The sequence below is a fragment of the Plecotus auritus genome (genome assembly GCF_963455305.1).
Source record: "Plecotus auritus genome assembly, chromosome: 1".
NCBI classification, from domain to species: Eukaryota; Metazoa; Chordata; class Mammalia; order Chiroptera; family Vespertilionidae; genus Plecotus; species Plecotus auritus.
The window spans coordinates 14052527-14065463 of record NC_137770.1 but is presented as its reverse complement, the minus strand read 5'-3'; the positions used below and the strand labels follow the sequence as shown (position 1 = coordinate 14065463).

At 47.7% G+C, this 12937-nt stretch overlaps 1 protein-coding gene across 5 annotated transcripts in view; it reads left to right on the top strand.

The window, feature by feature from the left end:
• TDP1 (tyrosyl-DNA phosphodiesterase 1) overlaps positions 1–12937 on the top strand; it is a 53227-nt gene that overhangs the window by 25057 nt on the left and 15233 nt on the right. For 2 of the 5 annotated variants that reach the window (XM_080672227.1, XM_080672228.1), the window contains exons 13-15: positions 813–920; positions 10948–11050; positions 11514–11655. In XM_080672227.1, the coding sequence (XP_080528353.1) occupies positions 813–920; positions 10948–11050; positions 11514–11522 (220 nt within the window). In that variant the 3' untranslated portion in view covers positions 11523–11655. Of the gene's footprint in view, positions 1–812; positions 921–10947; positions 11051–11513; positions 11656–12937 lie in introns of those variants that run through there. The other 3 variants (XM_080672225.1, XM_080672226.1, XR_013960816.1) reach the window with 2 other exon arrangements.

The window sequence follows — 12937 nt, the reverse complement described above, 5'->3', positions numbered from 1 at the left end:
ACAGCCATAAAGGAAGGCAGTTTGCATCCCAGTAGCTTTCAGTCTAACCCGGGATGCCGTCAGGAGCCTCTTTAATGCTTTCTCGGGAGGTGGTTCCTTCCAGAGGATGTTTCTTCAGATGGAGCGCCTCCCAGTATGGTCTGCCTTCAAGTGCATTGCATCATCTGATGATGGGCCTAGTCCTGATCCGTCTCTGCAGACAGTCTGTTCTCGAGGCCCGTCTTCTGATAAGCAAGGGTTGTCGCCTCGTGATACAGGCCATTTTTCCCCATGGCTTCTGAGTCCTACAATGTTGGAAACTTAGAAACCAAATGCAAGATATGCAGATATCAGCATTTGACTAAAATATTTCTGATTTATCCCCCTGCTTTTCAACTTTCCATTGTGATATTCATACTCTTTGTATTATTCCCATTTGGTATTTGGTTTTATCAGCAAACTTACTGAGCCTCTACTCAGTAATGCATGTGGGAGCACAGTTCGAGCTTTTAGAAACAGTCCAGCTAGGAGACAAAATGCGAAGACGTGCTGTGAAAGCACAACAGTTTTTGCATGCATGTGGGTATTCATGGCATAGACGCCGAGAGATGCTTTTTGTGAGTGGAGGTACATTTTTTGTCTACATACCTGCACTCTAAAATGAACATGCATTGTTCCGCTGTCTGAACAGAGTGTAAGAAGATATCACAGGTCATATCAAAGAGAACTGTGCCCTGGTTTTTAGATGATAGGATTCTGCTTTAGTTTGCTAATATTAGGAGGACGACCAATTTGTATTTTCTTATCAGTGATTGTGTCTTTCCTGTCACTAGCAAATGGTCGGCTGAGACATCTGGCCGCAGCAACGCCATGCCACATATCAAGACATACATGAGACCCTCTCCAGACTTCAGTCAGATCGCGTGGTTCCTTGTCACAAGGTAAACAGTCCTTACATTCCTGATGGTAGGGATTTTGTAACTCCTGCTCTGAATACTGAATGGTTTCCAAAAGGTGATTTTCTGAATTGTCATTAATTTTTGCTGTGTGTGTGTGTGTGTGTGTGTGTGTGTGTGTGTGTGTGTGTCTTACATGAGCCTTATTTAAAGGAGGCCCATAACTAATCCCTCTGTAGGGAATGCAGTCATGAGCTGATCTACCCAGCATCATCAAAGGACCCCTGAGAGATGTATCTCAGATAACAGAACACCTTAGAACCCCTCTCTGCCCTTCCATAACAAGGGAAGGTGTAGACCCTGAATGTAAGTGACACCTACCAGCAACTCCCTTCTTTTTCTTTTTTATTTTTCATGTTTACTTTTTGGTGGTTTGCCCCTTATCTCAAAGTCAGAACATCCCAAACGGAGCTCATCTGCCTGGCAGATTTCTTCCCAGCATCCCTCTGCTTTCGTGGCAGCTGCCCGCTCTCGTCAGGCTGCCAGCCCCCCGTGCTCTCGCCCTGTTCCCTGGCGGATCTGCAGCACTTACTGCGCTCCTTCCTGGGGGTGCTGGGCATGCAGACAGAACAGGAAGGTTTACATAGTGGGTCTGAGATGCTCACAATCTCAAGGATGTCGGAAAACAGACACAGAAGTCATGACACCAGGCAGAGATCTGTTCTGTGGTTGAGGTGGACAAGTGGGTGCTTTGGAAATATCCATCCAAGTCTATTGATCCTTGAAATGTCTCAGACTTGGCTTTTCTAACCCCTGAAATTACCAGGTTAGATATTTATCACGTGGACTTCTGAAATGGTCACTCTCTGCTGTCCCGTCACATGGTTGTCCATGACCATTGGTCTTTCGCTAACATGGATTTTCCTCATTGTCCTGCGTGCAGCAGCCTCCCCAGCTTCCTATGGACTGAAGCCCAGAGTCCTTTCCTCAGCCTGGCATTCAGACCTTGACCACGCCATTCTCACCATTCTGTCCTGTACCCCCAACATGTGCTTCCAGAAACAGCCAGGCTGTCCTCCTTGCCCCTGATATCATCCTGCCAGCAGCCTGTATAGTTCCCTGTCCTGATCCCTCTGTTGTCTCTATCTGCCTGTCCAGTAGCTGCCCATGGAGTAAGAATTGTGCTCAGGGCTGGTCTCATCTCTTCCTGGAGCTTCGCCAGCCTCTGCTGGTCTCCCTCCTCCAGATCCTGATCCTTCGAGCACACATGCACTGCTGACTGTCAGCTCCAAACATTCTTCTAAGCACATTGCGTTCTCGCTCTCGCTGTCCTCACAGCAGTTCTACAGTGTAGCTGTCAATCCCCTGTACAGATAGGGGAACGGAAGCTCAGAGGTTAAACCAGTGCCCCAGAGCCCAGGCACACCCTCCAGCACCATGCCCTCTAGGGTAGCGAGTGCCTGGGTCCGGCGGGCGGGCGGCTGTTCATCCAATAGATGGGCAGGGAAGGCCTGACTGGCGTGACCTGAAAGAAGGGAGGGGCCATGTGGACGGGTAGCTGGGGAAAAGCATTCTGGGCAGAGTCAGGAATATACTCACTGTGTGTGACAGACAACAGAGTGGTTTTGCTGCAGTGCGCGGGGTGGGAGGGCAGGTGCCATCAGAGCGGTGGCTGTGACCAGACTGCTTTTTACCTACTTTAGAGGCAAAATCACTACTGCCTGATGTCTCCTGGGTTTCCTGAAGCTTCGTCAGGCACAGGTCTGTGAAGGGCAGCTCTGTGTCAACATGCTTGATGGTTTGAATAAATTAGAACCTGTGCTTTTTAAGCACCTGTTCCATGAGCTTTCTGGAATAAGACGTGGCTTTAACGTAGTTGGCTTTAGTTCTCACCTGATAAGGTCAGGCCCACCCATGGTCATTCCAAACCTTTTGATGAACTTAGTCGGCTGACTGGTAACCTAATCATGGGAAAGAGATCCCATCACGTTGACAACTTATGCTCACGCTGAAGGGAAGGGCTTCCACAGGGTGCATGCCTTGGAGGCAGGGGCGGGAATTCTGCCTTCCACCGGCCTCATTGGTGTTTACTGCTCAGTTTGGTTCATCCATCTTATTCTCCAGCCTTGATTTGAAGTAATTTCTTAATTATTATCTCTATGTTCAAAATTGAGGTTTACTTTCTACAGTCAGGCAAAACTACCCTTCGACATACTCAAAAGACTAAACATCAGACTCCCAAGGCTGTGTGAGAAATGAAGTTCTATGACTATTTGGAAACGGAGGAGGCAACTTTATTGGAGTGAGAGACTAACACTAAGTTTTATAAAAGGCTAGAGGCCTGGTGCACAAATTTGGAGGCAGCCCTCAGCCCGGCCTGCACCCTCTCTCAATCCAGGACCCCTCAGGGGATGTCCGACTGCCAGTTTAGGCCCAATCCCACAGGGATTCCTACTGGATTTGGCCTAAACCGGCAGTCGGACATCCCTCTCGCAATCCGGGACCACTGGCTCCTAACCGCTTGCCTGCCTGCCTGCTTGATCACCTCTAACCACTCTCCTGCCTGCCTGATTGTCCCTAACCACTTTGCTTGCCTGCCTGCCTGATCACCCCTAACCACTCGCCTGCCTGCCTCATCACCCCTAACCACTCTGCCTCATCGTTCTTAACCTCTCACCTGCCTGCCTCATCGCCCCTAACTGCTTGCCTGCCTGCCTGCCTGATTGCCCCCTAACCGCCTCTGCCTCGGATCTTGCCGCCATGGACATGATGTCTGGAAGGTCGTTCGGCTGTCCAGTCTAATTAGCATATTACGCTTTTATTATAGATAGACAAGTAGAATTCCAAAAGATCTTAAAAAAACACACTCATCACATATTTCCTACAATGTGTGCATAATATCTTATTAGCCTGTCATTTCCTTACCCATCATCAGTAGAGGGCATTGGCTTCCTGGTCATGGGGGCTTTGTTTTACCCAGGTGACATTTCACAGCTGTGAAAATTGGCCACTGAAGATCAGGGACTGAAATCTTATAAAAATGCTTATAAAAAATGGATATGGTTTTTATCTTCCAATTTACATTTCCTTTAAATACACATAAATCACAGTTTTTCATTTCCTCTCCTTCAGTGTATTGTGACTGGGGTTCTGACCGGAAACATTTTTCATATATTTTATTGTCTAGTTGCCACATTCCTGAGCATGGTAAAATCTGCACTAAAACCACTTTTAATGATGTTTCCATTTTATTGGACTGTTTGCATTAGAAGTTTTTGTTCTCTAAGAGAAAATGAGTTTGTAATTCCCATACTTCTTTTCCTACCAAAATACTCATCCTGATTATTGGTAATTATTTGTTTAATGTCGGTATTTTCCTTCAGACTAACAAATGCAAAGCCTAGTACAGTGCCTGGTCTATAATAGCTCTGAAAATTTTGAATGAATAAATGAATATCCCATTTAATCTAACTACCATTCATTTTCTAATTGCTTCTCAGGTTTTAAGTTTATGTTTTTCTTTTTTTGCTGTCCAGGACAATTATGCTTATACTTTAGGTCCATCTTAAATGTTCCCCTTTGAATCTTTTTCTAGTTCAGAAGACATAATTCATTGTTTTTTCTTTTGTGTTTATAGCACTTTTTGCTTGGTCCTTTTACATCTTCTTTGTTGGTTCTTATGGGTCCTGTTTCTTCAGTATATTATGAGTTGCTTGAGAGCAGGTAGCAGGTCTTACCCATCTTTATATCATCAACATCTAACACTGTGTGGCTTATGCTTAGTGACCAATACATGTTTGAATCAGAGCCCTTTTCAACACTGGTTTTTTCAAATAGGTAATATATGCACAGAACAGGAAGAGGGTGTGCAGAGAGAACTTAACCTTCCCTATCCTGTCCCCAGCCATCTCCTTGTCGACTTCATACCACACCTATGGATTTTAGGTTTAATAGCTCTAACCCCATCAATATTTTCAAACCCAGGTATCTCAGAGGGTGATATTATCCAATGAGCCAAGACACTATGGAGGAAATAATACCCAAGCAGAGTCCAAATGTCCGTGTTCTAATTTGGAATTGCCACTTACTAGCCTTGCCCCTAAATTTTGGAAAAGTCATTTTTATCATCTGGGCTTTTATCTTACTTATTGAATGCTCAGAGGAGGGTTATAAATATATATATATATATGGAGGTTACCTATTAAACTGTAATCTGTACCTAACCAGTTTGGCTCAGTGGATAGAGGGTTGGCCTGTGGCCTGAAGGGTCCCAGGTTCGATTCCAGTCAAGGGCATGTACCTTGGTTTCGGGCACATCCCCCATAGGGGATGTTCAGGAGGCAGCTGATTGATGTTTCTAACTCTATCCCTTTCCCTTCCTCCCTGTAAAAAATCAATAAAATATATTTTAAAAATATATTTAAAAATAAACTGTAGTTTGTATTAAATATTAGTTAACAGCTTGACTTTAGTAGCTGCTAGCTACCACATTATTATTAAGCTCATATTCATTGGCCCTCTTGAGATTCAAGCAAACAGCTTATAACTTGACTTGGGCTGGTGAACACACAGTACAATATACAGGTGATATATTACAGAATTGTGCATCTGAAACCTATGTAAGATTATTAACCAATGTCACCCAATAAATTCAATAAAAAATAAAATAACAAAAAAGCAGTTTATAAAACCTTTATCTGTTTTGTTTACATAACATATCGGTGTATAATATGTGACCTAAAGACTTGTCCATAGATACAGCTTTCTCTAAACTTAACGTGATTTCTTTAAAAATCGCTCAAAATTATTCTGATCAATTAGGACTTATTAGGTGTCATGTTGGCTGGCAGTTTTCTCTTTTGTCTGGGTCCTTTTATGGAAAGCTATTTATAGTTTTTGATCCTACCATGAAATCATGCTGTGTTTGATGACAGCCTGTTGTTATGGAAATTGCGGGGACATGATGACAAATACAGTGTTTAAGTTTTCCCACCAGACTAAGCAGGCAAGAAGATGAGCTAGAAGAGGCAACCTTGGATGACCAGACAGTGCCTGGGAGTAACTGGCAAAGCCAGTGAGAACAAGTATGAAAGCTGCGAATTGTGGGTGGGCCGAGAGCAATCCTGATACAGTTGCCTAGCAACTTACAGGCATTCTGGGATAGTTGGGATGAGCAGAGATATTGGTGCTGCCACTTTGGGGGAAAGGGAGACAAGTGCTTGACTCTGGAGCCACCGTGGCTTTCTGGGGAAATGGAAGAGACGTTCTGCTGTCAACATAGCTGTGCAATACTTCTCTAGTGTCTCTTCCTTTGATTCAGGAACACATCGCCCCTTTTCTCCTTTGCCTGAGTTTTTCAGTCCAAAATCAAATTGGATCACACACAGAAAGCAATATTGGTAAATGTCATTGGGTAGATTGGTTTTTGTGCCGTGTTCCTTGGCACCCCAAGAGTTCTGGACACCCCTTTCAGAGCCCACCACAACTGTGGATGGAGGGAGTAGAGTGCAGGTAAATCCTGGTTCACCTAGAGACCCTTACTGGCCTTTGTCGCTTTAAATGCTTCCTTTGAATAAAGGACTCTCCGGGTTTGGTTTGGTTTGGTTTGGTTAAACTCAAAGGACCATTATAATAATCTCCCAGGGCTCACTCTAACAAACATGTCATAGTCTTTTTATTGAAAACTTTTCCTAGTTTGCATTATGCCTTTCCACCATAGGAGATGACCAAAATAATGGAACATATCAGTAGAAATTGAAATAGCAGTTTTTGGTGATCGCATTGGTTACTATTAAAAACATGGTGAAATTCTTTGGTAGGGTGTTCTAAGTACCAGTTTTTTTACCGAAAATTTTCCAAGCCACTTTTGATCCTGCTGGACAATGTTTTTTGTCATTTTGGGTTTGGGATGCTGGTGTGATGGCTTCTGAAGCCATGTCATTCCATTTGTGGCGTCAAGTACAGATGGATCCTTTGGATGACAGGGCTGACGGTGCGGCTGGGGTGAAAGCTAGCCTTCTGAACTCAGTGTGGACTGGAAAGCATTTGCTTGGGGTCATAACGTGCCTGTGACTAAGGAAGGAAGTCAGTTTGCAAATAGATTTTTCAGAATGTGCGTGGTGATCTGTCACAGTCACTGCGGAAGCCCACACCCAAGGATCTGATCTTCCATAGTGCTCTGCGCTAGTCTGTCTGGGAAAACGCGTGTCATAGTCAGTCTCCTTTTTCTTTTTCTGCTGACATTTCTTTGTTAACACACTGTAGTCTCCAAAACACAGCTGACATGTTGCACCCCCTTTGGTAGTTAATTTTACATGATTTTTGTACATCTGCATAATTGGTTTAATTTTCACCATGCTATTAAATTCCTCTCACTTTATCACTCATATTAAAAATTGGGAGACGTGGCCTGGCCGATGTGGTTAAGTGGTTAGAGAGTTGGCCTGTGGACTGAAGGGTTTGAATCCTGGTCAAGGGCACGTGCCTGGTTGCAGGTTTGATCCCTGGCCCTGAGGTTGGAGCACTGCGGGAGGCAAACAATCGATGTGTCTCTCTCACATCGATGTTTCTCCCTCTCCCGCTCCCCCCTCCCTTCCACTCTCTCTAAAAGTCAATGGGAAAAAATACCTTTAGGCGAGAGAATTTACCAAAGTTGCGGGGGGGCGGGGGTTGGGGGGATGTATATCTGTATTAATGGGACCAAATCCTCTTAGCTTCCTTTACAAAATAAAATAGCTCACTATATTTCTGGACTTGTGCAAGGATTGTGAAATCAGTGAGGCAGTTTGGTGAATAATTTTTAGACCCATCTCCCACCACCACCTTCTGGGATTGGGAGGCCTGGGTGGAATTGCCTTGCGTTGAATTCCATTGCTTGGTGAGTCACACCAGAGAGAAGGACCAGAGGTGCCCTCCCACAAATTCAGCAAAATATTGGTGATGTAAAGCTAACATCTGTTGAGCATCGTTCATGTGCTCAGGACTTGACTCACCTTCTCGAACATGAGGCAGGTGCGTTACCATATTGAGATCTGCAGCATTGGCCCTAACTGTGACCAAACGTGTGCGAGCTCAGGCTCTGCTCTTACCCACGAACCCTGCTGTGCCTCTCATGCTTGTCAACAATCTGACATTTTCTCTGGATTTATGATTTTAAAGTTTTTAATTCCCTAACCATAATGAACAAATAGTTTTGATAAATTGTATCTTCTAAGCCTTTGCATATTAGTCTCTATTCTTGAATTAATCACATGTTTCTTGATTGCATTACATCTGCAGGATTCGCTCGGGAGACATCTGTGGGCTGGAGTCTCCACAGGCAGCTTCTGGAAAGAGATACGGGCGTGTCGGGGAGGGAAGGGCTCACATAGCCGCAGGGTGGGCAGGGTGAAGGCACTGTGGACAAGGAAATGCTAGTTGCCTAGATGTGGAGGCAGTTGGTAATTCAGTACAGTTCAGAGAGAGGAGTCGGGAAAAGGCATGATGGGAAATAAGATTGAAAGGCATTGCTTTGGTCAGACTGCGGAGGGTCCTAAGTGCCAGTCAGTGCGTTTGTTTTGTGCTTAAGTGGAAGGGACGCCTTGATACTGAGAACCACTGGAGCAAGACAGACCGAGAAACCAGAGAGGGCGATGCATTTGGAGTCTGGGGAGAAAAGGACTGAACGAGAGAGATTGACTGGAAATAGAAAGGTGTTACAGGGTAAAGTAGCGTGGTGTCTGGTTGTCCATGATTGCCTGTGGAGCAGACAAGCCCAGAAGCCCTGAGGTTTCTGAGCCCGACCAAACGAGGCTGGACAGAAAGGGGACTGGGAGAGAGCTGGTTCTCGGAGGGGAAGGCATGCTGATAGGCTCACTGTTCGGAGTATGGGGCATGAGATGACAGTGTGACATCCCATAGAGAAATCTAGCTCAGGATTGGAGATGCCATTTGGAAATTGGATGAGGGGTCCAAAGCAGGAGAGGTCTGGGAGTCATCCTTATCAAGGCGATAGCTACACTGATGAGTGGGAAAGTCCCCGAGGGAGAGGAAGCAACAGAATGGAGCCAGTGACAGAGCATGGATATAGAAGGCATGGGGTGGGAAAGGCAGCAACAGAGAGAGCAGAAGAGGCAGGTGAAGAGAAAGCCGAGGAAGGGAGGTGCAGGCAGTGGAGAAAACCAGCCCGGCAGCAGAGGTCCGGGGCAGAACTTACAACCTCGGCACCGGAGACACTTGGGGCCTGGCCCCTCCTTGTCCTGGGGACTGTCCTGTGCATTGTTGGATCTTTAGCAGCATATGTCCCCGGACATTGCTAATGTCCCCCAGGGGCACCATTGCTTCCCGCTGAAAAACTCTGGTCTAGAAGAATCTATAATAATAAAAGCGTAATATGCTAATTAGACCGGACATCCTTCCGGGACGAAGCCAGGGCTGCAGCCACAGGATTGAGGCAGCCACTGGGGCTGTGAGGGAGGATGGAGGCAGCCGCGGTTGCAAGGGAGGGATTGAGGCAAACGCTGCGGCTGCGAAGGCCTACTCTTGCATGAATTTCGTGCATCAAGCCTCTAGTAAAGAATCCTATCTAATAAATAGGGAATATGTTAATTGACCCTCACGCCGTTGCAAAGATGGCGGTACCCAAAGCCAATAAGGAGGGAATATGCTAATTGACTGCCCCGCCCTCAAACATGGCGGTGCCCACAGCCACAAGATGGCGGCACCCAGTCCCCTCAGCCCCGCTGGAGTGGCAGGTGTGCAGCAAGGCCGGGCCCGCCCCCAGGTGGGCCCAGCCTTGTGGCGCGCCTGCCTCCGGAGTCGTCCAGTCCCCACATTCCCCCAGCCGCCCAGGGCCGGCTTGAGGTGCAGGCAAGCCTTGGATGGCGGCTGCCCAGCTGCCCAGCTGCCCAGGGTCGGCTGAGGTTTGCACTGCCGGCAGTGGCAGCAGCAGCAGAGGTGTGATGGGGCATCACCTTCCCCTGATCGCCGGGTTGCCTCCCGCTCCTGAGGGCTCCCAGACTGTGAGAGGGGGCAGGCTGGGCTGAGGGACACCCTCCCCCTCCAGTGCATGAATTTTCATGCACCAGGCCTCTAGTATAATACAAAAAGAGCAGTTAAGATCATTTGAGTAAATCAGACTACAGAGAAGTGAAGAGAGGGAACAGGAAGCTGCCAACATCTTGCCTTTGGCCCAGCAGGCTCCATCTGGGGAAGGTAATAAAGTTGTGTTGTTTCAGCCACTAAATTTGTGGCACTTTGTTAGAGCACCACTAGGATGATGCCTGAGAGCCCAGCCAGTCCCCTTTCACCCGGAGGGCCCTCCTAGTGCCTCAGACCCAGGCTCCTTCCTCCCGCTGCCTCCTGTGATTTCAGCCATGTCTGAAACTCATTTCCCTGTAAACATGAATCTAAGTGCACCGCTTTTTTTCTAGGTACAAACCCTAATCTAGTGCTTTCCTTTGGATTGAAAGTGGAAGTTAGCATACCTGGCCCAAAACAAAAGGCAAAATAAGGGGTGTGGTGCTTTAATAGTATATGAGATGATATTGACATCATTTTTTCTAATTGGTACTTTTATATACAACAAAACCAGACATCATGGCCACACCAGGGTCTTGAAAATAAAAAGGGTTTGGACCAGGCGTCCTCAAATTATGGCCCGCGGGCCACATGCGGCCCACCGGGTGCCGCTGCCTGTCCTACTTAGTAGCCGACTTGTCCTGGGTCCGCAGTGCGCATAGGAATTTGTTCATAGGTTTTTTTTTTTAAACTATAGTCCATCCCTCCAACGGTCTGAGGGACAGTGAACTGGCCCCCTGTTTAAAAAGTTTGAGGACCCCTGGTTTGGACAGAAAAAAAGTCTTTGTAAAAGGATAATTGTTTTAATGGCTGTCCTGGGGAAAACGCAGAGGAGGGTGAAGCTGTCCCACATTAGCAATTAGATTCATCTGAGGGCTGTAATGACAACTCTGCCGAACTGAATGAGCCTGATTGCGGCCACTCGTGCTTGACCGACGCCCTTGCAGCTGTGAAAGGCTGTGCTGCGCTGACAGGCCTCCCTGAGTGAGCTCCTCCTGTGTCCTCGTCCCTGCAGCGCGAACCTGTCCAAGGCCGCCTGGGGAGCGCTGGAGAAGAACGGCGCCCAGCTGATGATCCGCTCCTACGAGCTCGGGGTCCTTTTCCTCCCGTCGGCATTTGTAAGTTCACGTTTTAAAATTTTTATTGAGCCGAAACCGGTTTGGCTCAGTGGATAGAGCGTCGGCCTGCGGGCTGAAAGGTCCCGGGTTCGATTCCGGTCAAGGGCATGTACCTTGGTTGCGGGCACATCCCCAGTGGGAGGTGTGCAGGAGGCAGCTGATTGATGTTTCTCTCTCATCGATGTTTCTAGCTCTCTATCCCTCTCCCTTCCTCTCTGTGAAATATCAATAAAATATATTTTTTAAAAAAAATTAAAAAAAAAATAAATAAATAAATAAAATTTTTATTGATTTCAGCGAGGAAGGGAGAGCGGGAGATAGAAACATCAGTGATGAGAGAGAATCATCCATCAGCCGCCTCCTGCACGCCCCACACTGGGGACCTCCTGGTCCGTAGGTCGACGCTCAGTCACTGAGCCACGTTGGCGGGGCATGAATTGGTTTTTTACGTTTTCTTCCTTAGTCGGGGTGACCTGTCCGAGGTTGGGGCCAGTTCTCACCCACTGCCTGTGCCGATGAGCAGCAGGATCGCTGCTCTCAAGGACTGTATACCTGATTAGAGATCGAAGGCTTTGACATTACTTAAATAAATGTTGTGAAACACGACACAACAGCATGTAATCTGCCTGAGGGGCTGGGGTAGTCTTCTTTAAGGCGATCACATTGGACCGTGGTCTGGAACATGTTGTATGAGCCTAACCCACCGTCCAGAGAGAGCAGTGCATGTCCTGTCTGAGAGACAGCAAACTTCTGTGTGCCTGGGAAGGAGCTGGGGTGTGGGCCGGCGGCCATGAGGTGGGTTCCTCCTCGGAAGGACAGTGGCTAGTGGGACACAGTGTCCCCCGCAGGCAGTGCGCAGCCATCCGGGTCCCATCGGGTCCATTTCCCGGGAAGTTGAATCTTCTAAAACATCTCCAATTATGATTATAATTCATAGTATTCATTGCGGATGTCACCAAAAGCATCTTACTTAAGCCCACTATTATAAAATTGATTGTTACTGAATTACACTCTCCCACCGTCCTAGCTCCGTGTGGAAAGCCATCCCGTGCCTTCTCTCTACACCCATAACTGTAATCACTAGGCTGTGTCATTCCCGACTGTAGTGCTGCTGACAGTCTGTCCTTTCTGGCGTCCCCGCTGCCCCTGCGTCCAGTGCACGTCGTCTCCTGCTGCGACAGCCTCTCCCTCTCCCCTCGGCCTCCACGCTGCCCTGCACCCTGCTGCCAGGATGCTTTGTAGACAGATTCGGTCAGGTCGCCCATCGGCTTCCAATCCTGTGCGACAGAAGCCAGACTCCCTAGCACGGCCTACTTTCCCTTCGTGCCCTGGCGCCTGAGCCCTCGGGCCTGGCCTTCCCTCTCACTCCCGGCCCTTCTTGTCCAGCGGTGCAGAACGACTGGTCTCCTGAGCCGGGCCCACCTGGACCAGTCAGGGTTCTCGGGGAGCAGCCAGTGGCACATAGAGCCGTGTGAGAAATTCTGCATCAGCCCTCGTCTTACAGTGGTTGCTGACAAGAACACCGTGTGTTGTGAAATGAGGCTGGTGTTCTTCCTTTAGGTTTCTCCCTACAGTACATCAGGATGTGCCTTTTAATGTGTTACATGTTTGCAAGTGAAGAGTTTTTACAGTAAGTGCATTCTTAGCTCTAGGAGGGGTCCAGGCTGGTTATCAGTCCCATGTCAGGCGTCTGGAGGGTGGATTCCCAGGGGCCTGGGCACCTCCGTTGGCCTGGGCACGTCCAGTGGCCTGCTAATGGCTGGCAGGTGGTCTGGGTATGAGTCCTCGGGGTGACCAGAGGGCTACCTGGTGGTCTGATGCATGTCCAGGCACTGATGCAAGACTGGAAAGTTCACGAGTTCACCTTCCCACACTTTTAAAGCAAGA